Source organism: Aquila chrysaetos, chromosome 8 (assembly GCF_900496995.4).
Source record: "Aquila chrysaetos chrysaetos chromosome 8, bAquChr1.4, whole genome shotgun sequence".
Classification (NCBI taxonomy): domain Eukaryota; kingdom Metazoa; phylum Chordata; class Aves; order Accipitriformes; family Accipitridae; genus Aquila; species Aquila chrysaetos.
Window position 1 is genome coordinate 44,384,039 of NC_044011.1, and position 27,163 is coordinate 44,411,201.

Consider the following 27,163-nt stretch of genomic DNA (forward strand, 5'->3'; position numbering starts at 1 on the left):
CTGACAAGGATCCTGATCTACAGGAGAGATGCTTTGATCGAGTTAATTAACTTCACTGCACCAGCATCCAGAACCAGAGTGGGATCGATGCACGGCGTGCGCGGGGACTGCGAGCATCTTTCAAGCGCACGGGGATGGGTGAGGGAGTGAGGAAGCTCCTGTCCTTCCCTAATAAAGGCAGGAGCCTTTACACCCACCGCAGCATTAACAACTTCTTCATTAAAAACCAGAGCCTAGGCTGCTTTTCCAGTAGGGAACGGTGCAGCACGGCTGGGCTCGCAACAAGAGGTTTGCCATTAAATCAGCAGCTGAGGTCCAGTCCAGGCAGACACATTTGGAAACTGGGTACCTGAGTCAGCTCGGGCCCTGTCTAATAAGTCTGGCAAAATGTCAAAGGTATTTCTGCAGTATTCACTGTCCAAAAAGGTCCGATAATCTTCTTTTCCCCCTCTTGTTCGCGTGTTCCTTTGTTTTTCTGAGACCTTCCCTTTCGCTGTAGAAACGTTCTGCTGCGCACATACATCGTTCCCAAAATCAGGCTTCTTCATAAACAGTATATTAAAAACCAACCCCCCAAAGAAAACTCTGCAACTGAATACAAAACACAGTTATTGAAGAGCTGCACAGTGACAGCTAGCGATGAGAAACAAGAACACCAAAAGTAAGGGAGGGAAAAGTAAATAAACAAAACACCGAGCAAAATATTCTGCCGAGAATTCAGGAGACATTAAATATCCAACATGAAATGTGTATATATAAAATATACATAAGCTTCATAAATCTCCATCATATAAAGATATACAACGTTAAATATATATTATTTGTTTCACAAAACTTTAAATTAAAGAGTCCATTTTCAACCACAAACGGTTTTTGCTCTCTTCTACCTACCACAGATCCTAAGAAAGGAGAAAGTTTTTTTCCCCGAAGAACTGCACAGAGATTTGGGATAATACCTGGGGGACGGGCAGTCGGGTGGGGGACAGGAAGGGTGCAGCCAAAGCTGGTGACAAAGCCACCGGCATCTCGGGGACCTCCGCGGGGAGACCGTGCCTCTTGCTGCCCCTGCAGCCTCAAGCCCCTCTCATCTCTCACCTCCAACCTCTCTCGAACAAAACCTCCGGAGAGGAAAGCAACTCTTTTGACCGGAGCTGCCTTTAGGAGAGCAGCACCCCGTTTCCCAGTGCCTGCTAACACCCCCACGAGCTCACCCCGTACCCCGCTATTCACAGCCTGGCCGTGCTCCATCCCTAAGGGAGAGCTTCGCAGACCAGCAGTGAAAGCATCAGAGCTGCCAAATAAAGCCAGAAGAGACAGCTTCTCCCATCCATCTTCCCCCACAGCTATTTCACAGAGCTATCTGTGGACGTCTAAGCTGGTTAAATAAATAGGGGGCCTCCCAAAACACAGATACACACTGGGGATAAGTCAGATTAGAGGAGCTTCATTTCCACCTCATATTTCTTCTGCTCCGCTCTCAAACCCCTCTACATCTCCCAGGCTGCAGCCAGAGCTGCTGAGCATTAGCAAAGAGCAACGGGAGAGAAACACATAAGCCTAAGAGAAAAAAATTAGCAATAAAGCCTTTGCTGCCTCCATCCCTTGCTCTGGAGAGGCCGGGAGGCTGGTTAATGGATGTCAGTTCTGCTTCCATTGAAGAAAATAAAAATCAATGAAAGCCTCTTAGGCAGGCAGGGCACAGCCACGGCCCTCGCGCTGCCTTGCCTTTTTGGCACTCACCGCCCCAGGCAGAAAAGGAGTTTGCGCACGCGTTACCCAACACATGAAGCGGAGCCAAGCAGCCCTATAGGTTCCTATAGGGGCAGGAGAAAGCGGAGCATCCCTCACCTAATCCTCAACGCTGCCTCTTTACCTGCAGATGTTTGGTCCTATGGATATTTCTGCAGCGATGGCTGTGCTGGAGTGGGAAGATCCTCAGCTCAAACTGCCACGTTGGCAGAGGCCCTGTTGCAGATAGGATTATAAAGATAAAATTCTCTTCGGACCACTTCTGGGGTTTTGGTTGGGGTTTTTTTTTGCTCCTGTGGTTTTGCCACCCGGACACAAACAGCGCTTTGCTGGCAGAAGGGGCCGGCTCTGGGTGGTCTCCATAGCGCTGGAGCCTGATTTTTCCCTTACTGCTAAGGCGTTTCAGCCTCTCATGCAGAAAAGATGCAGCTTGGACATTTCGTTAGCACTAAAAAGAATACTAATGAACTTGCAGGTTGCCGGGTGAGGTACCTAACGACAAGCCACATGCAGAATTGCTTAGCTGAGTCTGCTGTAAGTCAGAGGAATGAGACGCAAATGGACTCAGGGTCCAAAAAAAAAAAAATCACCCTGTTTCTTCCCCCATTTCTGCTAGGTGAAGTATCAGGTGCATTCCTGCTGCTTCGCACCCATGCCTGGCTCTAATACCACACCCTGATCAATGTTAGATATTTCCTATTTTGATCCTATGGCTTCCTCTAAACGCTTGGGTTGGGATTTATCACCTCGACACGCAAGCTAGCCATTTGGACCCCATTTTATAGCAAATGGAGAGAAAAAGGCACTGCTAGGACACAATCTGTCTGACCTATTTTAGACATCTGCCTTAGACTGGGATGAATTGCACCCTAAAAAGGCCCATTGCTCTCCAGCAACTACAAAGGGGGACTAGACAACATGCTCAGATGCAGACATCCATCATCTCAGACACCTGCAGTTACAGGAGCAAGTATCCCAGATTGCTCGTGCTTTTCCGGGCTCCTACAGAAATGCTAATGGATCGAGAGCAGCCCAGCCTTTGAGGGGGGTTTTGCTGTTTCCTTTGCTTTTCCTCTCTTCTGACAGCTATGGTTCATCTCACCTTAGCCCGTGCTGGTCATCTATGTCCCCCTGTAGACAATGACAAGACTCTGGGAGATGGACCGGTCCCTCTCTCTTTCCAAGACCTGCTTAGACCAGATGCCCAAAGCTAAGACTGATCTGACTGGGAACATCCTCGTTTTGAAACATACTCCCGGGTGAAGCGGTCGGCGACGTGAGCGCATTGAGCTCCGCCTGACGATGCCGCGCGGGCATCGCATTAGCCAGCGCTCACGGCGGGAACACGCAGCGTGCGCAGAAGGAGCTGGTTATTACTCCATCCATCCGAACAGCATGGCGCGAAGCCTCTCCACATGTTTCTCGCTACCGATGATCCCCACTGACATCTCCTTGGCCATTTCACACGGGCAATCCCATCTGGCGCCCGCTCGGGATTTTGCGCTTGGGAGGACCGCATCCAGCCAGCGCTGGAGGGGAGCTCTCGGAGGAAAGGACCAGCGCTCCCAAAGCTAGCATCTTACTCGGGCTGATATATAGCGTGCTGAGAGATAAAAAAAACCAGAGACAGGCTCTTGAAAAGGTCTGCAGGAGGCACATCCCAGCGTGTCCAGCAGAGAGCTCAGCCCATTCAAACTGGCCTGGGGGAGACGGTGACCTGGGACTCCTCCTGCTCACTTGACCTTCTTACCCACACACAACCCTCCCCTTTCCTTTCCTCCAGCAAGGGAAGCTCGCTACTAACTGCCCAAGCTGCATTCTTGCTTCTGCAGCCGCTGCCGTGCCAGCGATGCCGCATGCCACCGCCAAGAAAACACCACATCCCAGCCCTTATCGGAGGAGTTCTTCAGCAAACGGCTACCTGAAAGCACAACCGCAGCATCTCGGTGTAAGAGTCGGTGCCTCGGAAAAGAGCGAACGGGGCTCGTTTTGGACAGAAAGCCACGTGATGAAAAGAAAGAAAAGATAAGGCAGCACATCCTACCCAAAGCAAAGTCCATCTCTACGGAGGAGCTTTCTACGGTACCAAAAAATAGACCCAAGTCTAATATCCTTCACGCCGGGGAAGGGTTGGATGTAGATCCCATCTCCCCAGCTGCCTTGTCTCCGAATAACACAGCCCCATGTATTTTTAGCCCTGACTCCTACTGGAATGAGCTTATGCAATCATGATCTTTGCCTGTGTGCCTCTGACTAGCAATCTTACCCAATAATTTGTGAAGCCTTTGGCCAATTTTAACTAAGTTTGACAGAGGAACAGATGGCTCAAAGACATTAAGTACCTGCAAGTCTAGTACAGATAAGCAGCCAGGTACAGGAGAGGGACTCTGCGAGTGCCCCACGGAGGAAAAGGCCACAGAAAAATGAGATTCATCCTCATCGGAACCTCAAAGAATCCACACAACACAAAACCCTTCCAAACGTTCCCGCCGCAGGCGGCAAGTCATTTACTCCTGCTTGGACCAAAATGAAGCAAACTCATAAGAAACCCAGCTTTATCGGTTTCCGTGCCAGTCAGAGGACAGGTTTTGCATATGAAAGCAGAGCCTGGGTGACAACTTAGACGAAGGAGGAAAACCAACAAGGAAGGAAAGTCAAGTTGCTGCTGGCACCGAGGAACTGCTGGAAGTCCTGTACCAAGAACAAACCTTCTCATGTCTATCCCAGGGCCATGGACCCTGCAGCGGGGGCAAAGGGATGGCTCATGCACCAAATTTTGGGTGGCTCCGTGAAGAGATATTTCTTGCATCAAGGGAAGGCGTGCAGCACATCATCTCGGCAGTGCCGGGCTTGCATGGCACGCTACACGCCAGTAATAGAGCTGCTCATCTATTTCACATCAATGTATCTTTTTAATGAAGGAAGATGGCTTTTTAATAAATAAAACCTTTCACCAAAAATAGCTGCACGGTCATCTATAATCCCCTGAAAACTCAAAAAGGCCCAAAGTCGAGACGCAAAGCACAGAGCGACAGTTAGCGGCAGGGGGGTTGGTGACAAAATAAGGCAGCCACCCCCAAATCTTTTGCAGCAAAAAAAATAAATACACACAACCCCTTCTGCACGCACCTGCAAACGCCTCACCCTCCCATCACCAAAATAACATCAAAAGCATTTTGTAAACTCACTAATACTCACAAATTCCCAAAGCTTAGGCAAGTACTATTGTTCATGCCTCAACACAGGGGGCAAAGAGGCAAAGAGCAGCAAAATGACTTCATCCGAAAGGGCGAGCTAGTGGTACAACCAGGATGGAAGATGGAGCAGCCACCCCATGCCCTGCCCGAGCCAAAACCGGGGAGGGATTAGGCACCGAGCCACGGGGCCACCTCCCCTTTCGTGTCGATCAGCACCATCTCCCCTTTCCTCCAAGTAAAGCAGATTTGTCCACAAAATCAGCTCCGGGTGGCGCAGCCTCACCCAGCAGGTACAGATGGGCTCACTGATCAAGATGAATCATTTGGCACGTTAAAATGACCTGGACGCAACCGCAGAATGGGCTCTTGCTCGGCGACTCCTCCACGGCTGGGGCATCGGGGGAGCAAAACCAAGAAATTCGGAGGACCCCCACATCTGGCCCCTCCGGCTCGCCTCCCCCTTCCCCACCGAGGTCTGGCTTGTTTGCTTCACCAAAGCCCCCCTCCCTGCTCTCAGACAAGGTTAATAGGGTAGAGAGAGAGCATCTGTTTATGAGAAGGTTATCAAGTGAAAGGCAGTAACGCAGCCTCCAAACCAGCTTTTCATAGCCTCTTACTTATTATTTAATTTGGCTCCAGTACGTGAAATTAGGCTAATGGCTGTTAAGTGGTTAAGGCACGCACATTGTCCATCTGCCGAGAAGGCTCCGGGCCGTTGTTCTGTTTCAAAGGCTAAGGAGGAAAAATAATATGAGAGTTGCATGCTGTTAGTTTGAGAGCTCATAAATGCATTTTCTCCCTCTTCCCCCCGCTTTTTTATTTCTTTTATCTCCAGTGCTTTGCCTGTTGTAGCATTAGGAACTTCTGGGAAGCGAGTTACTGGGTTTGTGGGGGTTTTTTTGTCATTGCTGTTGTGCTTTTTTTTGGCCTTTATTTTTTTTTTTTAACTGAAGGGAAGGGTGAGCCAGCCGGTTTCAGCAATGCCACAGCGACCAGCTGTTGCAGTCTTCCGATTCAGGCAAGCTAAGTGCAGCATCGCTCATTTGATATCAGCTGCATTAAGCGTGAAACCCTGAGCTTTTGTCTCTTCTCCTTGACACCAGGACTGGCAGCCTGTCTCCACCAACACAACATCATCTTTGCAGTTTTCCTTACACGCAATCTGGAGGATTCAATCCCTCCCCACCTGGACTCCTTGCTGCTTTTAATGGGTAGTCTTAAATGACGCAAGCTCAGGCTGGAGCTCCCTCTTCCCTTGAGTCTTGCATATGGCCAAGGCCATGTGGATTCTCATGTGTCTCGTACAAGAGTTGAGCTCATTCTGTCATTATTTCAGAGGACTAACGAGGTCTCTCGACCTCTACCTGCCTATTTTCATGGAAGTCGTAGAAATGTAGCACCCAGCCCTCTGTAAAACCTCACCAAAATCAGCCAGCTGATTCACAAAAGTTAGCAGAAATGGTGAAGGGGAAAAGGGACATGCAGAGGAAGAGAGATCACCTGCACCTTGCTCCCATGAATTCACAAAGAAGCTCTGAACGACTTGTAGGAAAGTGAGCTAGAGAGAGGGCGGCTAAACTGCATGCAAAAAACTGGCCAAAACCCCTTGGAGGAAGATGCCACGGATATCAAAAAACATCTCTACAGCAACACTTTTCGTCCCTTGGTCCCCAGACAGTTTGCAAGCTCTGCCTCACCCACAGAAGGATGACGCTGGTTAAAGCTATCGCATGGCAGGACCTGGTTTTATTACAAGAGGGTGGGCATGGAAGGATCGCGGACTGTCATGGACATTTTAAGCCGTTTTCGGCTATCTCCCCAGGAGCAGGCACCTGGGATTGCTGCTGTCCATCCCCCCCAAAGGCTCACACTCCGTTCATCGCTGGCGTTTGACTTAAGGAAGCCGGGACTGACACCAAGGTAGCACCATTGCTTGCGTCCCTGGCATCAGCAACACGGTGGTAAAGAGGGGAAGGTGCCAGCAACGATGCCCGTGCCCAAGAGCCGCGGCTGCCAGGGGCAGCCCTGCCCACCGCGGGGGCTCCCCGCAAACCAGAGCCCACGTCCGAAGAGAAACCGCTATCCCAGAGAGCGGTCCTGGGAGGGGAGCAGGCTCCGACGAGGTGAACTGCAGGCAGGAAAGGGAAGGGGCCCTTGAGCTGCGGCAAAAAAAATAACAGTCAAAACCCAGCTCTCTCCTCTAAGTGAGAGCTGAGCCGTCTCCGAGCAAGAAGGGTTATTTATGGGGACGTGAGGAAGGAGAAGGCGGCTGAAGAGCATTTCTCATTTCCCTCCATTACTGCAACAGCCCCACTTGAAATCCAACTTTATTTCTTCCTTCCCAAGCCAGGGGAAAAAAAAAAAAAAAAAAAAAAAAGCCGCAGACAAAGTCAGCCTTCCCTCCCTTGTTATCTGCCTGATTTTGCCAGAGGTTAGCGGTGCTGTTTCAGACTCACAGCAGGAGAAACAAGCAGCAGTTGGCACCACCCGGAGAAAAGATTAGAGCATTTACTAACGGGCTTGTCCCCCCACCTCTCCCCAAAGCGGCCCCCACCGCCGCTTTGCCAAGGGACCGCTTTTCCCAGGTACGGCTGCAGTATCTGCGTTCGCCATCTGCGCCGGCTCCCGCTGGCTTTATCCCCGTCTCCTGCCTCTCTCGACAGGTATCTGCACAAATTACTCTCCCCCTGTATGTATCTATCTTCATTCATTAGCCCTGCACAAGGTATATAAATATATATATACACACACAAATTCGGTCTCTGTGTGCGACGACGGCTGGCGTGCGCAGAATGCAAGAGTGCTTGGGGGTGGTTCGTTATAACACTCAAAAACCCCAAATTACCACCCATCTATTCATTTCGATACTTGTCTCCCGGGTTCCCGCTGAATCTAACCCAAGACGCGCCACCCAGACTCCGCTTTTTGGGGAAGGGATGAGGAAAAAGGAAATTAAGCTGAAGAGGAGTGCTGATCGCGCTCTGCCTGATGCGAGAATAAAGTAGCTGTACGCTGGAATAACCACCAAAGCGAGATGCTCAACCCATGTCCTGCAGCTCTGCACCTGCTTGCGCTGACAAAGAAATGCCCGGCGTGCAAAGCTGCCGAGGATTACCGAGAGGAGAGCGGGATTCGCAGAAACTTGCCCGGATTTGGCCGACTGGTGCAGAAAACTTTCGCTGGTACAGCAATCTCCGTCGGGGGGGGGGGGGGGGGGGAGTGAGCTTCTGCAATATTTTTTACGCTGGCAAAACCCCTGCTTTGACACATTTATACCCGCACGTCTGTACTGTTGCCAGCCCTGCTTATTCCCCTCGCAGGCTGGTAGGAGCTATTAAGCTATCCTAGCAGAAGTCTGACACCAGGAGAGTTTTGTGTGAATAGCATATCCCGGCAAATCTGCAGGATAGAGAACATCTAAAAATCAGGTTAAGGGATAAATACTGACAAGACCTGACTGGAGAAAAGAGACCGTTCACTCAAACGCCTGCGCAAACTGGAGAATCGCTACGGTTTTCCCCCCAAAACGATGCCGAACCAGGTCGGCAGCGATTGAGCCACACGGAAGACCAGAAGATGGAGGCGATTCCCAAGCTGAAGGACTCACGTGAACCTTGCCAGGGTTTAACAGACCCTTCAACCTGCACCCGGAGCGCGGGGGGCTTCCATCTGAATTTGGGGGAAAGCTGGCAGGGCAGGACTTGCAGGAAGCCTCCTTCGAGGAGTCCTTAGCGCTAACATGCTGCCAGGGAGCATATGCAAGGAAGGGAAGCATTACAGCGCTTTGCTTCTGATCATCAGTGTTTTGAAGGGTTTTCTTGGCCTTAGTCGCCAGCAAATTTGGCAAGAGGTTTCCCAGGCACCGAGCTGGCAGTTGTAAGAAAGAAGGTGGCTTTATCCAAGACGCAAAAATCCAGGGAGATGGCTTTGAACTAAAGCTGACAGGGGAGAAACGCGAAAGGAAACGTCCTTGTGGGCACAGCAGCTGCTTCGGAGGCAGCAGGGAAAATTTGTTGAGATGAGGGTGAGCTCAGAGGAGAGTTTTTCCCAGGCTGCAGGATGGCAGCCTGGAAGGAGGAGAACCGAGGAGGGTAGGCTCCATCTTTTTCCTCCCACCGCTTTAAGAAAAGGAAGCTTTGACCCCCTCCTCTCCTCCCAGGGGAACGGCGAAGAAGCACGAGATGCTCGTAGCCTGCAGCCTCGCCAGTGTGACGGGAAATTGCTCTGCCCCTGCTGGGATCCGCAGCCCAGGCCTCTAAGGGGAGTGATGGATGAAAGGGAGGAAGAGGAGGAGGAAGCTGCGTCTTAAGGCTCTGCAGCAGCAAATGGCCTCGGCGATTAAAACTGAGTGGGCAGTTGTGTATCACTCTGGATTTTCTGCCTGTTTCATCACTAGCAGTGACTCAGGAATATTCTTCATCACCCTCAAGCGAGGATATGATCATTTTCTGCCACTCGAGATGAAGCTAATTTTACAGCAGCTTAGAGAGAGAGATGTCATGTGCTGATTTCTGTACTGCCTGCATCACACATCAATGCAGCACGGCAAGGCTATAGGTGCTGACTGCTGGAAGTTATACGACCCGATACTAGGAGAGAAACACCGGGGGCCAGGGGAGGGTTGTTTAGAGCCGCAAGGGTCCCTGAAAGATGAGAGGAGAAAAGCAGTACAGGATCAAGCCTTCCCAGCAAGGAGAAAGACAACCGCATCCCCTCTCCAGCCAGGTTTGTTAGGAGGAGAAGCATCCAGACCGCCTGAAGGTTTTGAATACGCTCCTAATAGGACAAGCGTGCTGAGCAAGACTGATGGGCTCAAAGGACAGCTCTCTCCGCTCAAATCCAACCCGGTCCCCGAGAGACCGATTTTACCGAAACCGAAGCCTGACGCGCGAGGAGCCCACGCTCCAAAGCGAAAAGCATTTGCCGTGCCGGTGCCAAATTGCTCCCTTGGCGCATCAAAGCCCGGGCCTGGCTGGGCTCCCCATCTCATCCTATGTGCGCTTCCCACGGGGCTGGGACGAGATGGCAGAGGAACCGGTGCCACCACCGGCGCTGCAGCTGGACCGCCCGGGATCCTGGCTGGGAACCTACCAGACCTACAGCCACATTCAGATGGGTTTTCTTGCTCGCTGATCGGGCCATTTATTTCTTTTCGAGATGCAAAAGCTGCCTTCGCACCAGGCCCTGGCAATGCCTCGCCGGGCTCCCTGCGCGAAGCCACGGTCTCCCAGCCACCGGCCGGCATGTGATTCCTTGACAGCCCTGGCTTCAGGAGCTAACTGGCAGTGGTAGCTGCATTTGCAGGGGAAACGGAGCGGTACTGCCAGCTTTTAGTGACAAAAGGAGTGTTTATAACAGGCGCGGTGACAGCTGTCCGAATGCCACATTTATTTACAAAACGTTAGTTAAATTACTGACAGTTGGCGCTGCAAAGGGAAGCTGAGAGGAAGAGCTGACATCTCCCCATCGCACTAATTCGGCAGCCCTGCGGCGTCTCTCCGCACGCCGCAAGCTTTCAGCCTCCCGTTCCGCCGGGGGCCGCAAAACCCTTGTGCTCAGGACTTCGCTCCGCACCTTCCCTTCCCGCTGAACCTGCAAGGGGTTCGTGCCCTAACTCCCACCGACCCCGGAGGGTCAGTCCCAGCAGGGCGGGTGAAGTTTCGCCCATGCGATGCATTGCCATCGAGCCTTCAGTCTTTTCTAGAAGGACCAAGAGGATATTTATCACCCTGCGATCTCTTCAGACCTTGGCTCTCTGTTGAGACTACTTCGGGCAGTGCCGCTTGAATGGATGGGAGGTCACCAGGTGGACCTCTGAATGGCCAAAAATGGCTGGCATGCTGGTTTCAGACTCATAGAGGTGTCTGAGGTGAAGGGCCCCGTGTCTCGCGAAACGATGTCAACAGTCTGCATGCTGCTGGCTTTAAACCAGCGAGGAAATTGCAGCTGCTGTCCTCCGCGAGCCAAGGACAACCGGAGAAATTCAGGAGACCCAGCTGACATGCACCAGTGAAGGCGTCTCCCTCAACCAACCACCTCCATGACGAAGCAGTAACAACCCAAGACGGGATTTTGACCTCCTGACCACGTCCTACCCTGCCACAGAATACAAGAGAGGGCAGAGGCTTGCTTTAATTTCGTGAGTACACAACTCAAGGCTAACAGATACCTTTTGCTCCTCGTGTTTGTAGAGGACTAAATCACATCACTTAACACACACACCACCAGAGCACCTCCAAACTGCTCCCTCCCGACGCTGCCACGTTTTGCCCCGACTCTCACACTGTGCAAGTTTGCTGAGCAAACAGGGTCACGACGTGCACCGGGCAGCCTGAAATCTGGCCTCGGAAAACATATATTCGACATCAACTTTGTCCGATTCCAAGCAGAACGGCTCCCCCAGCTAGAAGCAAGCAATAGGAGGGATGAAGTGTGATGGAAAAATTGACTCCAAAATGTAAAGCAGTTCAGAGTTGAGAAGGGAAAGACTTTTTTCAGCTAAAGGGAAACTCTGCGTATCCAGAAATCCTTCCCTTCTGAGACTGAATGAAATCAAAATTGCACTATATCCTATAAGACACTTTAAAACCCCAAATCTCACTTCAGCTAAATCAGAGCGTTTCCTGTAAAATTTGACAAGATGCTTCAATGAACTCATAAACTCAGATTAAAAGAAAGAAATACTATTTTTCCAACCAAATCTGTCCCTTTCCCAACAAGGAAATTCTAAACCAAACATTTTCCAGTCAAGGTATGCAAGAAAGAAATGGATTTTTTAGTAAAAAGATCTGTTTCAGAAATAAAAGTCTGTATTTTCTTATGTAACAAACTGTACAAGTCAGAATTTTTTTAATAAAAGTACAAGAGGCAGGTCCTTGCCTAGCTCCCACTGAATTGCAATGCAAGACAAGCATCAAACCTTTAAAGACTTGGAAAATACTTGCTCAAGTTTTCACCTAGGTCACTCTTCCTTTGAACTCATCAAGAGCTTTGTACTGGACTGTGAGAGAGGAACAGGGATTCAAGATAATAAAGATTATCCTGGAGTAAAGCCCTACACCTATAATTTACAGCATTTGGAGGACTTAAGGGTAAGAACCCAAATATGCCTTCAAATATTAGTGCTGTGCCTATCTGTATGTCCAAACCATCTTGAGTTTTGGAAGTGGCTCTGAACCTGGAGCTGCCCTGCTCTTCTTTTGTACCTTTGAGAATTTGCTTTTCTTGACAGCTTTCTATCATGCTTCTCATTAGAGATGTGTAAGAAACGTAAGTCTGAAAAACACAACGTTTTTGCTGAACAGAGGATGTGAAGCTGGGAAAATAATGATCTCACCATGAAAAAAAAATTAAAAAAAAAAAAAGAGAGACTCAAAAATCCAAAGTAATGAACGTTTGGATCATGTCCGGGGCTCTGCGTGTGTCTGATAAAACAGACGCAGGTGTCAGAGCCATTTATGGTTGCAGGCGCAGAGCCGGTCAAAATCTCCCATCTCTGGGAAAAAAAAAAAACCTGTGATATTTCACCAGCTGCTCATGTTGGAAGGTGGTTCTATTCCTTATTTACTCTGTCCTCATTAACATGCAGAGCTGGACTCGCACGTCTCCTGTTTGACCCTTGGAGTCCTTTCCTATTCAGCACTCTCCCCAAAGGTGTCCCCACCTCCAGGCCAGGCTCAGCTCTCCAGACCTCGTCCCCATCTCCCTGACACTGGCTTTTCCAGGGGAGAATCCAGCTGCAAAGTCAAGTTTGCCTTCAGCCTTTCCGTACCCACCCATCTGCTCTTCTGCCTCCTCTCTTTGCATATAAACTAACGACTGCTTCCCAGCATGACTGCTGGTGGTGAAAGCCAACACCACTCACTGCCAGCTGAAGAATCCTTATTTAAGGCAAGATTTTTAATATACTAATGATTAAGACACGTTTGGCATTTCAGCAGATGCTGCAGCATCCAGACGGCTAAGCCCAAGTCTCAGACTTGGCTCCTTCACAGCCTTGCACCTCTGAAAAGTAAACCTAAGGAGAGCAGAAAGTATTTCCCATTTGCTTTGCAAAGGTGCCACGTGCAACGACGAGCAAACTCTTTCTGTTAGGAGAGGGCTTTCTGCATTGCTATTCCACATGCAACCTGTCAACAGTGCGCACACTGTGGCAAGACTAAAACGCTGTCTTCCAACCTGATCCACAGTCCATTACAGTTAGGATAAAGACTCGTGGTGACATTAATGAGCACTGGATCAGCCCCTTTGTCGGCATAAATCTCTCTGTTGCGTTGGGGGGGATTGCATTTTCCCATTTGCTTGTTTGTTTGGCTCTGTATTCTCATTACAATTTCTATTAGCCCGTTCTCCCACTGATGCAGTCATAGATTAGTTCCTTCCTGATTTTCCCCTTTCCTCCTGAAGGAAAATACGGGTGTCTGAGCTCAAACTGGCAGGTTTAGGCGGGTCTGGGAGGAGGAAAGAACAAGATCAAGAGGAGGATCTTTCCAACAGCACAAGCTGCAGTAACTCCAGTGAAGCCGGCAGAAGAGACAATGATTTAGGCAAGCTGAAGACCACCCACATCCCCGGCCCACCTCTCGTTAAGACACGCGTGGAGCTTCCAGTTCACAATGTGCAATGCCAAGCAGCGGTGTGCTCGTTGCCCAGAGGACCCTGCCAAGGCAGAGCAGGGCAGCACGGGCGCAGCGCATCAGGACGGCCAAGAGCTAGAGATGAGCCCAGCTGCCATCCCTTGCGCTGTCACCCGCAAGCGCTTAGGTCCCGAGGCTTAGGTTAGCTCACGGTCACGACGAGAGCAGCTTCTCAGCAGAGCCTGGGGCTGCGAGTAGTCCCACGGTCCCTGATTTTCCTTCAGGCTGATTCTGCTTTCCTACCTAATGACCATCCACCCACCAAGCAGCTCTGCAGTGCCCCAACCATACACCATATACCCCTGCAATAACAACTCCCGGGCACCTCCGACTGAAAATTGCTCCCAGTAGCCTCTTCAAACTCCAAGCAAGGGCAGGACACCGGTGGACATCCGCGGCGCCCTCCAGTAGGACACTCTTAGCATTTTCCTTACAGAGGGGTGTATCCTGCCACGAAAAGACTGCAACGCAAGCTGATGACTCACAGAGCCAGAGAAAAGGAAGTGTTGCGATTGCCACACACGAATATACACATTTATAGGACCTAGGAGGGTGCCTAACGTCACATGAGGAGTTAATAACAGGGCTAAGAACTGAACCTCCATTTCACAACCCCAGCTTAACGATTAGAAACACCACCCCTGCAACCCTCCGCCAGCCAGCTCTGTCACCTCCAAGGCTGCTCCGACCTCCCTTCCTCCTCGCCTTTCTTCCTCCCCATCAGCCCTTTCCATCCCAGAGGAGCAGGGTACAAGTCTGTTTGACTTAAATCTTTCCAGAGCTGGTAGACCGGAGAAGCTTAACCCTACGATGGAGATGACAGCTCCAGAAAAGCACGCCTGTCCCCTAGGAGACCCCAGCCCAGACAGCTCCAGTGAACTAGAGGCAGCAGCTCTACCAGGAGAGCTATAAAGGGAAACCCTCCTCTGGCACAGCAATCAGGAGCTTGTCTCATCTCAGATGGAAATTGCGCTCAGAAAAAAAAAAAAAAAAATAATCCATGCATATGACAATTTTTTTCCCCACTTTAAGCTGATTCCATCTCCGAGATGGGAGAGAGGTGGCGAAGATTTGCTGACATGTCACTTTAGCAATAAACTCCTCTTTCAAAAACATGCCATCGCAAGCAAAGCAATCGACTCACAAGCTACAAACAGCCGCGAGCATCGCACGTGGGTGCCGCTCGGGGCCTCTGCAGCCCCTCTGATGGAAGATCTCCAGGAACATGGCAAGAAAACCCTGGCCAGAAAGGAGGACCCAGCAATGATGGCAGGAGGAGAGAGGCAGGGGTGAAGTGGCACTGTGCGCTGATGGGAACAGAAACTCAAGTCCTAACCCTCAGTACTGCTCACATTTGCCTCGATTTCCCACGTAAGGGCGCAGATGCAGGAGAGCATCCTCTCTCCTTCTTCACCTTAATATAGGGGGGGGTCACCACAGCCCTGAATTTATTCCCTAGCCCTCAGGAAGAAAAAGGAGAGAGGTTTGAAGGAGAAGGTGAGCGTGCTGGATACTGAAGGAGTCAGGAGAATAAACTTTCGTTGTCAATATACGAGTCGGCAGCTTAGCTCCATCCACACCCCACGCCCACAGGACCACTTGGGGGCTGGTACCACCCAAGCCCAAGGACTCAGAACTCCTTCACTGCTCCGTAACCAAGAAAAGCAAGGTAATTGCAAGCCCAAGCTATATCCCCCCGGTCTGGGCTTGGGAAGCGGGCAGGGAAGCAACCAGGAGCTTCAGTCTCTGCCGGGCGAGACTCTGAAATAAATAATTGTAGCAGGATGACAAATACCGGGTACTGGGCTTGGAGACCATCTGAACGGGATGACTATTTCACGGGAGCAGCGTGCCACAGGTCCGACCTCTGGGGAAGGAGATGCACGCTGATCCAGCAATAAGGAATTTGGTGGTTGTGCAAGGATGGGGGAAGTCAGCTGGGCAGGGCGAGAGACGGGAGTGCTGCGATGAGCAGCACGTAACTTGGGGTGTCCTCGGGGGTGCCGGCGTGTGGGAAAGGGCCGGACAAGCAACACTCCCGGACCCTTTCGCGAACAACCTCTGCCTTGTCTCGCTTTCCTGATTTCCCAGCGCCTGGCACTGCCCTGCGAGCCCCCCACGGCTCAGCCCCGAGGCTACGGGGATGGCGAGCGCTGCTTTCTCCGGGACGGAGAGCCCGGAGCGGGTTCTCCTGGCAGGCTTTCTGCACTCATCGACTGCAAACCACAAAGGCAGCTGCCCAAAACCTCAGCGGAGAATCACCATCGCTCAAGCCCTGGCAGGAGCAGCCCTGCCTCGGCGCGGGGGGAGACACACAGCCTCCCCCAGGACCCAAGCGAAAGCCGCATGCTGGAACACACCACGCTGTTATCCTTCAGAGACCGGCCCTGTTTTCCACATTACACAATAACACCACAAAAAGGCAAATTCCTGTGAATAAAGGGGGAAAGATGGGGCAGCAGAGAGTCACAAAAACCAGACCCATTTCTGAGAAACATTCTTTTCTGCTTCGCAAACAAGCACTTTCTGTTTGCATCCGTCAAACAAACATGCTTGATTTTGTTTTGTTTCGTGGCCAAGTTATCACTTCTCCAAAATTATTTCAAGAGCACAACAGGGGCAAAGTAAATTTGCAAAACAGGCTTAGGTAAACCACGGCAGATCTCAGTGGCAAACTGCATGACCCTTTTCAAAGCCTGAGTGGAAACCATAGGAAACATCAGGGTTAAAAAAAAAAAAATAAAAACGCTTTGACTCATGTTAAACTCAGATTTGACTTTTCACATTAGAATCAAAGGGGGAACAAATAAAGGCATTGCATCACCCTACCAAGAAAACCAGAGGAGACGTACAGAGGAGCCTGCGAAAGAAGCGGCCCTCGCCCTACAGCCAGATCTGCTCGCCATCTGCCTGGGGCACCAGCGAATTCGGGGGGATACCACGCAAGTGCCTGTGCATGCTGATGGGATCATCAGAGCCTTGCCGTGGAAAGCGCTGACTGATGCCAATTAAAGGGAAATCATAATCAAGCCATTTGTTTTGGTGCTGAGAGAACTGCTCCAAAGGTCTCAGCAACGCCTGGACTCGGTTCAAGCGCTGCGTGAAAGTTCAGGATGGGTCTTCTCCAGCATGAACCAGTTGCTACTGGTGAGGGCAGACGCTGTCCGGACGTGGCGGGAGGGGATGCAGACCGGCCTCATCCTCACGCCGTGGCCTTGCGAGACCCAGCAAGACAGCCAGCTCTGACCTTCGCACGGACGCGAGCCCTCGGTGTAACCCCAAGAGCGGAGCAGCCCCAGCTCAGGGACCAACGCACGCATCAGTAGAAATGCCAAGCTGTCGGACCCAACGCCCACAAACCCTTTTCCTATTCCTGCAGGTTTTGCCGCATCCAGGAGTAAATCCTGCCCCTCCTGTCCCAGATGGTAGCTCTATCCCAAGGTCTAAACCTAGATTTAAATTTAATACAGTGATCTAAAGTGCTGGTACCGAGGCAAGACACATGACTGTACCTTTCAGCAGACATCACGAGTCGGAAGGAAATATCTGAACATCTCTGGTGACTCTGGTCCTAAACTGACTCCTAATGGTAGATTTACGGTAGCTGGGTTTGCAAGGAGCAAAGCCTGAGCCCTTCACAACGGGAGAGTCTCCTCGCGGCCGTCAATCCAGCTTCTTTCTCAGGCGCTGAATTAGCTCTGCTCGGAGGGGCGGCGGAGATGGAAATGAAAAGAGCCTTCCTGGCAGGGCACCGCTGCTCGACAGCAGCTTGGGGTCCTCAGCGCCCCGCCACCCCAGATAAAATAACCCATTTCCAACGGCCAGGCCCTCTCCCTCGGCGGGGGACAGGGCTTTCCGAGCGCTTCAGAGAAGCGGCAACTTCTGCTAAGTTCTCAGCTTGCTCTCCCTTTTGTTGGCTGCGGAAAAACAAGAAGGGACCTCTAGAAACATCTCTTTCCTTCCAAATCCTTGGCTGCGACTCACTGTCCTCCCACCTCGCGTGGAAACGAGCGAGAAAAGAGAAGACCCTATTTTTTTTTTTTTTTTTTTTCCCTTCCCGTGCACCCTTCCCCTACTGCCACCCTTGCGGGGCCGGGGAGAGGGCAGGGCTGCTGCCTGTATGCTGGGCAGGAGGTGACCGGGGTCTGCCGAAGCCTTTCTGAGCAGCATTGCTATTCTGAACAAGTTAACTCCTCCACAACGGATCGATGGTTACGTTGGGCTGGGGCTGGGAGGGGAGCGGGCAGGGAGATTCACGCTTCCTTGATTTCCTCCTCTGGAAGCGTGTGGTTTTCACGCGCTTTTCTCCTCTCAGCTCCTGCCACAGCGCAGCACGGCCGCAGGGACCGGGACCTACCGGGGGATGTAGCCGTGTACCATTGCCTGCCGGACTAACCGCTCCCACCTCAAACCAGACTGAAAATGTCCCAAAATGCCAGTGCAAAACACAGTCCTCCACTTCTCCGGCTACCAAACCAGTGCACTGAGCCAGCAGGAGCAGCAAGCCGTTAACTTCCAAGAGCAACGCCCGCTCTAGGGGCAGGACAGCGGGAATATTCATCGGCACAGCGGGAATATCATCGGCACAGCTTGCGTACCTCAAAGCCCACGTGTCCGTCCCCTGGGGCACTCTCGTATGGACCGCCCGCGTAGGGACACGGACGTCCCTTGCCACCAGACCGGCTCTCCGGCTGAACCGGGATGCACGTACGGCAGCTCTGGGGTGATGACAACCTGCTGCCCGCCCTCCCTCCCCAGGGCCACCTCCCAGGGGCAGGATTTGTCCCCCTTCCCACCAGGCCTCACGGACAGAAGGAAAGCATCCCTCCTGCTGACTCACCTCAGCTTTCCTTTGTTCTCCACCGAGCACCCAGTGCCAGGGCAGAGCGCCGGCGTGATCTGTGCCGGAGACCCTGTGCCAGAAACCCTTTGCAGGCCCCCACCAAAGCATGAGCAATTCGCCTCCTTCCAGTAAGTTTGCAGAGCACCCATGCCCAAACCAGCCTGCTTCTGCCACTCTCCTGTTTATTTTGCTGCCCAGACCTCCAGTAACCCAAATCCCTCCCTCTTCAATACCCTCCATGGCAAGATCTGTAGGATTTTCGGTGCTTGGGAAAACCCAGTGATTCAGGAGAGGAAAGGAGCTACTTTTTTTTTTTTTTTTTTTTTTTTTTTTTGTTCGGCGGGGCAAATTCCTAAGCAAGATACCCTGTCCTCCACCCTCGGCCACCCATTTCCAAACCTCTTTGGCCAGTCGTGCCATGACGCAAGACAAATCTGGAGGAATGGCCACAACACAGCTCCCTCCCTCCCTCCTGGGAACACGCAAGGGCTGGGGGGGGGGGCAAGAGGCTGGGCTGCAAACAGCTGAGTTGCAGGAAATACATGGGGAGGGGATTCACGTTTCCAGGGGCCAAACCGAGCCCGTGGCTTAAGTCCTCCCACCTTTTGAAAAGAGACCTGGCTGAAATTCCTCTTTAGTTTTTTTTGCCCTGGCTTGGCCCTGCTCCACTCGCTGGCGTAAAGCAGGAGTGCGGCTTTCACCGCACACACCCAGCTGGCCCCGCAGATGTTAGTGTCACCTATGCAACACGCAGGCGGAGGAAAGTCACTCCCGAGCATGCCGGAGTTGCAAGCGCCGCTTCCCAGCACTGCAATTAAAACCTGGCTTTTTATTTTTAATGTCCCTATCAAACATCCTCTGGGATGACTGCGCCCATCTGCTGCGAAGACAGGGACGAGTATCTGGGCATTAGATGTCCCAGAAGTTACGCCGATCAAAATTACGGTTTCCTTGGCAGCCCCTGCACCCCTCAGATTGCTGCCGCAGGCGACAGGACCCCAGTGCAACGCCCAGCCCCACATTTCCCCCCACCCCAAAGAGTTTCGACCCCCTGCCTCCGGCGCAAGGGGATTTTTAAGGAGGGCAGCACCAGAAGGTCTGGATGTGTGGAAAAGGCACAAAACCCTACGAGGCGGGGGGGGGGGGGTGGTCAGCAACTCCCCCTTTCCCCAGGCTGGGTTGGTTTGACACCCATGGAGGCACCCCAGGCGCAGAGTGGTGTTTACCCCCACCCAACGCGGCCAAAGTACCCGAGCCATGACTACCGACGGCAGGAGCCAAGCCCGTGCCTCACACCGGCGTAGGGCAGGGGGCCAAGAGGGAATCGCACTCGCCTTTTTTCACCCCCCAGTAACTTTCCCAGAGACAACCGGGCGGGGGGGGGGGGGGGGGGGGGGGGCTGAGCCGAAGCCCAGTCCCCTGGCACCCAAACCTCCCTCTCGGCTCGCTGCCCGGCACCCGTCCTGCGCCGCCGATCGCCACGACGCATCCCCCGTGGGGAAACTGAGTCACGTCCCCGAAGGCACCGGCCGCCCTCCCCGTGCGGGAGGACCCCCCCCCCCAGTCCCCCCCCAAGGCAGAAATCCAGCTGCTCCTACCTGAGCGTGGCACTCTCCCCCTGCCGCACAGTCACGTTGTCCATAGCTTTGGGGAAGGTGGCATCTCCGCTGCGCACGGGCACTCCTGCGGGCACAAGGAAGAGCAGCCTGAGACAGAGGACGACTAGGCACCTCCAGGGCAGGGCTAAGCACCCACCGACCCCCATCCTGGGCAGCAGGGACTTTTCCGACACCCGACAAGGCCACCAGGAGCGAAAAGGAAGGGGGGGGGGGGGGGAGAGGAGGGATGGGGTGCGTGTGTGGGGGGACGGGGGGGAGCAAAACCACCGGGGCGAGCGATGCGGAGCTCCACGGAGATCAGGAGAGCCCCCGGCAAGGCAGCCTGCGAGCGCTGAGCCTGCCGAGCGGCATCCGGAGGGAGTCCCCAGTATCCTTGGGTGAGGGAGGAGGACGGGAGGGCCGGGGGGGAGGAGGAAGAGGAGGAGGAGAAGTGGCAAAGGTGCTGGACGCTGGGCGAGCCGGCTCTTCCCGGGAAGCAGTCCGAGGCTCACTTGGGCGCGGAGGTGCCGGGGGAGCCGCCCGGCTGCGCCCCCGCTCCCGCACACTTGTCCCGAGTTCGCAGCTCCCCTCCGCAGCGCGGAGCGGGGGCAGTCCAAAAACCAGGCAAAACCAAAAAAACCACCCCCGGAGCGAGCTAGCAAACGGGTCCGGACGCAAGAAGGCACAGCGGGCGAAGGCCTCCTCCGAGGCGCCCGGCAGTTCCTTTCCTCCAGTCCCGCTGGCGGGTCCCAAAGGCGCGCCGGTCCAGGCGGGATGCAGGGCGCCGGGATGCAGGATGGGGAGAGGGATGTCAGGACGCCGGGATGCCGGAGCCCCCAGCTGCCCTCAGCGGCTGGAGGACGGGGAGCGGGGGAACGGGCGAGGACGACGAGGAGGAGGAGGAGGAGGAGGAGGAGGAGGAGGAAGAGGCGGCGGCGGCAGCAGCATCCCAGCCCCGCCGGCGCGGCTGGCCGGCAGCATCCCCGGGCGGCGCGCAGGCTGACTTCCCGGGGTTGTCATGGCAGCGGCTCCATCACTGACCGGCACTTTGGCTTCCACGCACACCCGCACCCACCCCACACCCGCACCCGGGCGGGCGGGGAGCGGAGCCGAGCCCAGCGCCTTCCACACGCCAGACTTTAACCCCTGCCGCACCGCGCTCCTCGGGGGATGGGATGTCAGGACATCATCCCCCCACCACCACCCCCCTCCAACCCCACCAAACCCCCATTCCACTCGCTTCCCCGGCGTGCTTACCTGCACACAGCACCGGACTACCTCTACCACACACCCTCCTCTACCTCCGCGCCGTCCCCTCCCCAGGCGGCAAAGCCGTTACGCAGGAGGGGAAACTGAGGCACGGAACCATTTCCCCCCCGCCCCTTCCCCGAGTCGGGCAGGTGGTGACGAGGAGAGGCAGGAGCATGCCCTCCTGGTCCTCTGCACCTCACAGACACGCAGCGTGAGCTTAAGTGGCAAATTCCTCCCCAGCTGCAAGCACGGTACCCACGTACTTTTTATCAGCTCATAATTTAACAAATAACGCATTTGCTTATGCCTAGTAATTCCTCCTTCCCTCCGCTAGCGGCTAAACACATTAATATTTCCAGGCACAGTTTCATGCTGGTAAAAGGTGCCGGGGAGCCATCCTCAGAGCACAAAGTCCTGGAGCCACTGAGCAAGTGCAGATCCAGCAGCCGAGCCACAGCTTTCGGGGCGCTGCACCCCTGGAAGCCCCCCCAGGGCTGTGGCAACCCAGCGTGAGGGGAAACCAGGCCTCTTCCACCCGCTGTCCCCAGTGACTTCTCTGCGACACAGGACCTCATCCAAAAGTCCTCCCTCCCTCCATTCCCCACCGCGTGCTCGGCAGCTATTACACAGCACCAGGGTGGTTTTTTTTTGGTTGGGGGTTTTTTTTGTTTTTTTTTTTTTTTTTTTTTTTTTTTTTAAAAATCACTGCCAACCTGAGCTGGATTCAAACTGGTGACCTAGATGTGAAAGGATCCATAGCCCGTTACTAATCCCTGGAGTCTCTGAATCCCCTGTAAACTACTGCTTAATTCACTAACTGTGCTATTTAATCTCTAAAACATTATGAGCTGTGCCGGGCAGAGGAAACACTCAATCAAATAAAGCTTTATTATTATTGTGCGTGCTGATAGGTCATATGAGAAGGGGATTGCTTTGCAAGTCTCTCTACTTCTTCCTCTTCCGAAGGCTCTCTGCTCCTTGACTTCAGTGCTGGCGGGCCACGCTGCCTCGAGTCCTACGTTTCCCCAAAGGGGACAGCAGCTTTCCCCAGCTCTTGGCAGAAGGAGTTTAATCTCTGCGGCCCACTCTGCTCCTGACCCGTCTGGCAGGGGAGGGGTAAACGCCTGCCTTCAGCAGATCCTTCGGGCCCACAAATTACGTGGGAGGGGCCTCTAAAACCTAACTGCAAAAAGCGAGAGACCATCAGCGGCAGGGTGAAACTCCTCGTAAAGGGTTGTGGCATCGCACCGGGGTGCGCAAGTCAGCGAAGAACAAAAGACGCTGCTTTTGCTGATCGCTGCGGGGTCCAAGCACCCCCGGCAGGATGGGGACCCCACTGTGCCACCCGTTCGCTGCCGGGGAACACCCTGGTGTGCAGGACCTACAAGCCATCGCCACGCTCATCACGCAAGAGCTCGCTCTCTTTGCGAGGCCGCTCCTTTGGACGGGCAGAGACCGTCTCCTGTGTCAGCAAAACCAAAGGGATTCCAATAACCACAGCCAGTTAACCTTTTAACACAGCATTCGGGTCTGGATTGCCAGGAGCATCTTAAATCACGGGAGAAAGCACCTGCCTGCACCGAAAGCGCCCGAGGTTGGGGCAGAACGTGACCTGCAGAGCAGCTTCGGCCCTTGCAAGGGCTGAATTTGGCCCACTGTTAGGAGATCATCGGCTTTGTTTAAAAATCCCAAGGAATTTAAATCCAATATCGCCAGCTCCTGCATACTACAGCCCAGCGGAATCCCTGGTCTATCTCCCAGTCTCCAGCTCTCCCTCCCTTGCATACATACAATGTACATATAAATCAGCCTGTCACAGCTCGTCTCTTTTCTGACAGCTGTAATTGCTTCAGACTATAAAAAATACCTATAGACAATAAACACAATGCACGAAAACAGCAAAGAGAAAACGAAATCAAGGTTCCTTTAAATAATTCAGTTGCTCCAGCAGCAGAGGAGCCAGCAACTGAGTCCAGCTGTGAAGGTTCAGCAGCCAGAGAAAGAGAGCTTTGTAGCCTCCTCTGGGGATGAGAGAGTCTTTTTTCCTTCGCTGATTTTTGACCACAGCAGAAGAAGAGTCTGCCGTACACGGGCTAAGCCGCTCGCAAAGCAGCACCTATCCGAGCACGAAATGCAGCCTCTTGCTTTCAGCTTCTTCCCTTTCTTCCTACTTAGATAAAAGTCTTTTTTCTTTCCATGGCGAGCAACAGGCAGGAGACAACCAGAACGAGCAAAGCACAGGCACGCTCCAGGTGTATATTTATCTCCATATCTATCTCCTCAACCTCCTTCTTTCCAGCAAGGCTAAAGGCCCCCCTCTCCTGGCAGAGACCACAAACAGGGTAGCACAAGCAGGGAGGGCTGGCATCGCTCGGGACTGCGGTGGGAAGAGGAGCAGCGGCACGGATGGAGGCAGGGGAAGGATTTCCCCTGGGCAGATGGCAGCTGGCAGGGAGGACTCCAAAATCACCGACGGGGAAGGGATTAGAAGGAGCAAGAGCCCGTGGGTTTGCTTTGCAGAGGAGCCATCTCTATCGGAGCGATCGGAGAGGCGATAGCCGGGGAGGGGGAGTCTTGCAGGCAGAGCAGAGAGCTAATCGGTCCCCCAAAAATGCCCCTGGGGAAGAACCGTGGTGTTTGGCCCGGGCCGGCGTTTCCCCCAGCCTGCTGCAAGGGACCCCGGCTCCTTCTGCAAGGCCCGGGAGCCTTCCAGCAATTGCCGCCCCAATCTCGGGCTTTTTGAGCAAAACCAAGCCTAAGCATCTAATCTGCAGATTTGAGTGGTCCCGAAGGCTGATAACCAGATGCAAAACTGCAGTTAAGGTTCCTCTCTCAAGTAAAACAACACGATTGCCGCATTTTTTTCCGGCTTTCTCAGAAATATCTAGCACAATTCTGGCATCTCTTTTGCGTGTGGCTGCTTGCAGGGATGGTTGACAGATCCTCCCGTACCACATGTGCCTATATACCTGCCTGCAAACCTATATACGTACAATACCACACCTCCCCACACTGAAAGATTTTCATTCCTGGAAAAAAAAAAAAAATTACTTTCAATAAGTAGGTCATAGCAAGGCAATTTGTACAGCCAGATTTTTCTTTTAATTCCTTTTTTCCTTTTCAGGAAGCTGATAGATGGCAATCTATAACCCCAAAGTGGAAATTTATTTTTAATCTGAAATTGCCAAATATGATCAGAAACATAATTTATGCTCGAGCCATTCTCATTCCTTCAAAATGAAAACATGATTTCATAACCCCATTCGTGCTATCGCGTACCACATTATTCTCCAATAAGCCCGGAGTTGCAAAAAAGTGCTTAATTTTCTTGGCATTAGTCAGGTGAATGACACACGATTCCGGGGGAGCTTTTCCTGAATAACTACTGAGCCCTCAATGTCTACAACCATTCACCACAGACACAAAGGACGTGGGCTCCCGCTCCGCTCCCCACGCTGACTCATTTATTCCCTCGTTAACGGTGGCCCCAATTAAGAAACAATGATTGAGAGCCTTACTTGGCTGGAGCCATTTTGAGCCCTTCTTGCCCCAAAGGCATTCCTGTGCCGAGCTGGAGAAATTGCCCATTCGGGGACATTTCTAGGCCAGTTTTCTGAATGCAAGAAGCATCCTCATGGGCACTCGGCCCTCAATCCCTTACACCGAAGGCAGGCAGTGACTACCGGCACCCTCTTCACGGTGCTTAAAAACAACGCAGGAGACCCCATTAATCCCCACTAAAGATGCCATTAATATTTAACTGGCATTTATATAAACTTACAGTAACCGTCCTATTAAATTCGAATGAAGTGTGCTTTTGGGAGCCTTCCCCTAAAGCCACGCCGGGATCTGCTGCCCTGCTGCCTGCTCTGCCTGCACTATGCACCAGGCGCCTCGCCGTAAAAAGGAACATTTTGTTTGCCCTTTAAAAAACTGCTGGGCTTGGGTTTGTCGCTTGCTCTCATCCGTGCTCAGGGCCTTGGGATTTTCAAGCACGAGTTAACTCCTTCCAGGGCACCCCCGGCTGAGCTGCACTGCCTCGTACTCGCTGCAGCCAAGGGGATGGAGGACAAGCCGCCCTGCAAAAGGTTGCAAAAGCCTGTCCCGAGCTGGTGCTTCAAAGCCAAAGCCAGCAAAGGATTCACCTCCTTGCAACATCTCAGGAGGTAACCCAGAAGATGCCACCTGGGAAAGAGGAAAGCCTCGTCACTAGGTGCCAAAATACCCCATATAGCACTGCCATCCCCAATAATACACAGAGATACACGACAGCATCCCTGAGGATGCTCTGATGTACATTACAGATGGGCCAGGCAGCGCTGCAGCTTGGACACGAGCTTGGGGAGGGATGCACAGCAGTCCCCAAGGTCTGGCTTTTCCGTGGGGATTACTCCTTTCTCCCGCGGTTCCCGGCGTTTGAGCCTTTTACAGCAGCCCAGCCAACACAACACGCGTATTTTACAAAGTGACACCTCCATATGTGCAGCCGTAATATGCGACATCTACACAGGGAGTTTAAAAAAAAAAAATTATTGAGGGGATACTGAGCCACGCTGGCACAGTGAAAGTTATGAACTGGGATTGATCCTCGGTACAAATCAATATTGGTTTTATATAAATCTGTTCCGTGTTGCATTGTTGTGAGGTTACGCCGCTATATTAACGCCCTGAAAGGCACGCTTTACCCTGGCTCCGCACCCACAGCGGCGTTTGATCGGCATGAATCAGGTGCCAGCGACAGCTGACGACGTCAGATAAAACCATGCCATTAGCCGTCTAATAGCATTTTATAAGCGTATGACATTAACCCAGTGCTCTACAACTCAATCCACTCTGCGCTTTAACAGGAGTAAGTGCACACGGGAAGAGCGAAAAAGCTGAATAGGCTGAAAAGCCAAGCCAGCCACGCCTCGGGTCCCACCGCGGACGTTCGGGAGCTCCAACCCAGCTGCCTTAAACGTGAAGACGTGAGTTTCTCCCCCCTGAACTTCTGCCCACAGTTTTGGGGGCATTTGTGAGCTCTGCGCTGGATAACCCTTTGGAGGAGCAGCTCCAAGAGTTGCTGTGCCTTCTCCCGGGATGGCCCCAAACAGGACACACCACGCCAAGCCTTCCCCAGCCCATCTGGTTATCAACACACACATCCTAAACTCCAAGGACAAGCCAGAAGGTAAACGTCCCCGGCTGTTACTGGACCATCGCCACGTTCAACCCCCCCTCCACCTCATTTCCCCCAGCGAAGCCCTTTCCTACCAGAAAGCCGCTCGGTCCACACAAACCCGGCGGAGCAGGCACCGGGAGAGGAGTAGGTATCTTGATTTAGACCACGGTGTTCAATAAAGAGCAGATATTAAGAGCAGAGCCCCCGCCATCCCTCTTTCGAAACCACCGAGCACGCTCAGCAGCTCTCAGTGAAACCCCAACCCACTGCCAGGTGTTCCGCATCTTTGAAAAATCAGACTCTCCTGGAGACACTGATTTGCCTTTTGCCTGCAGCTGCCTTTGGACCTGGATCAGTCACCTTCAAAAACAGGGCGGCGAGATGCAAGCTTTGCTCTCCGGCTCCCTAACAGCCACAGCCAAAAAGGGGCTTCTTCAGATGTACCTCAAACCTGAATGCCTGCACCTTCGCGGGGCCCATCTTTTGCCAACCTTAAGTCTCATTTCCCAAGGCGCCGAGGTTGCCAAATTGCTCGAGCGCTCCTCGGGAACAAAAGCCGGGCGTGCTGCTGTCTGCCTGTATCAATTTTAGTTTTGCCACTGGTCCTCTGACCCTTGCAGCGCTATGCATCCAAGAATAATATTAATAATAGTCATGCCATTAAGCAAGATGCTTGGTTTGAATCTGAAGATTTTGAGAAACGATCTCATAAATTTAATTCCCGGGAT

General features: G+C 52.8%; 1 protein-coding gene across 9 annotated transcripts in view; it reads right to left on the minus strand.

The window, feature by feature from the left end:
* Positions 1-27,163, minus strand: part of LOC115344448 (protein CEPU-1) — a 352,367-nt gene that overhangs the window by 122,350 nt on the left and 202,854 nt on the right. For 5 of the 9 annotated variants that reach the window (XM_030021741.1, XM_030021744.1, XM_030021740.1 and 2 more), the window contains exon 2: positions 20,024-20,108. In XM_030021741.1, coding sequence (XP_029877601.1) covers positions 20,024-20,108 — 85 coding nt within the window. Of the gene's footprint in view, positions 1-20,023; positions 20,277-21,280; positions 21,300-21,537; positions 21,795-27,163 lie in introns of those variants that run through there. The other 4 variants (XM_030021742.1, XM_041125265.1, XM_030021743.1 and 1 more) reach the window with 3 other exon arrangements.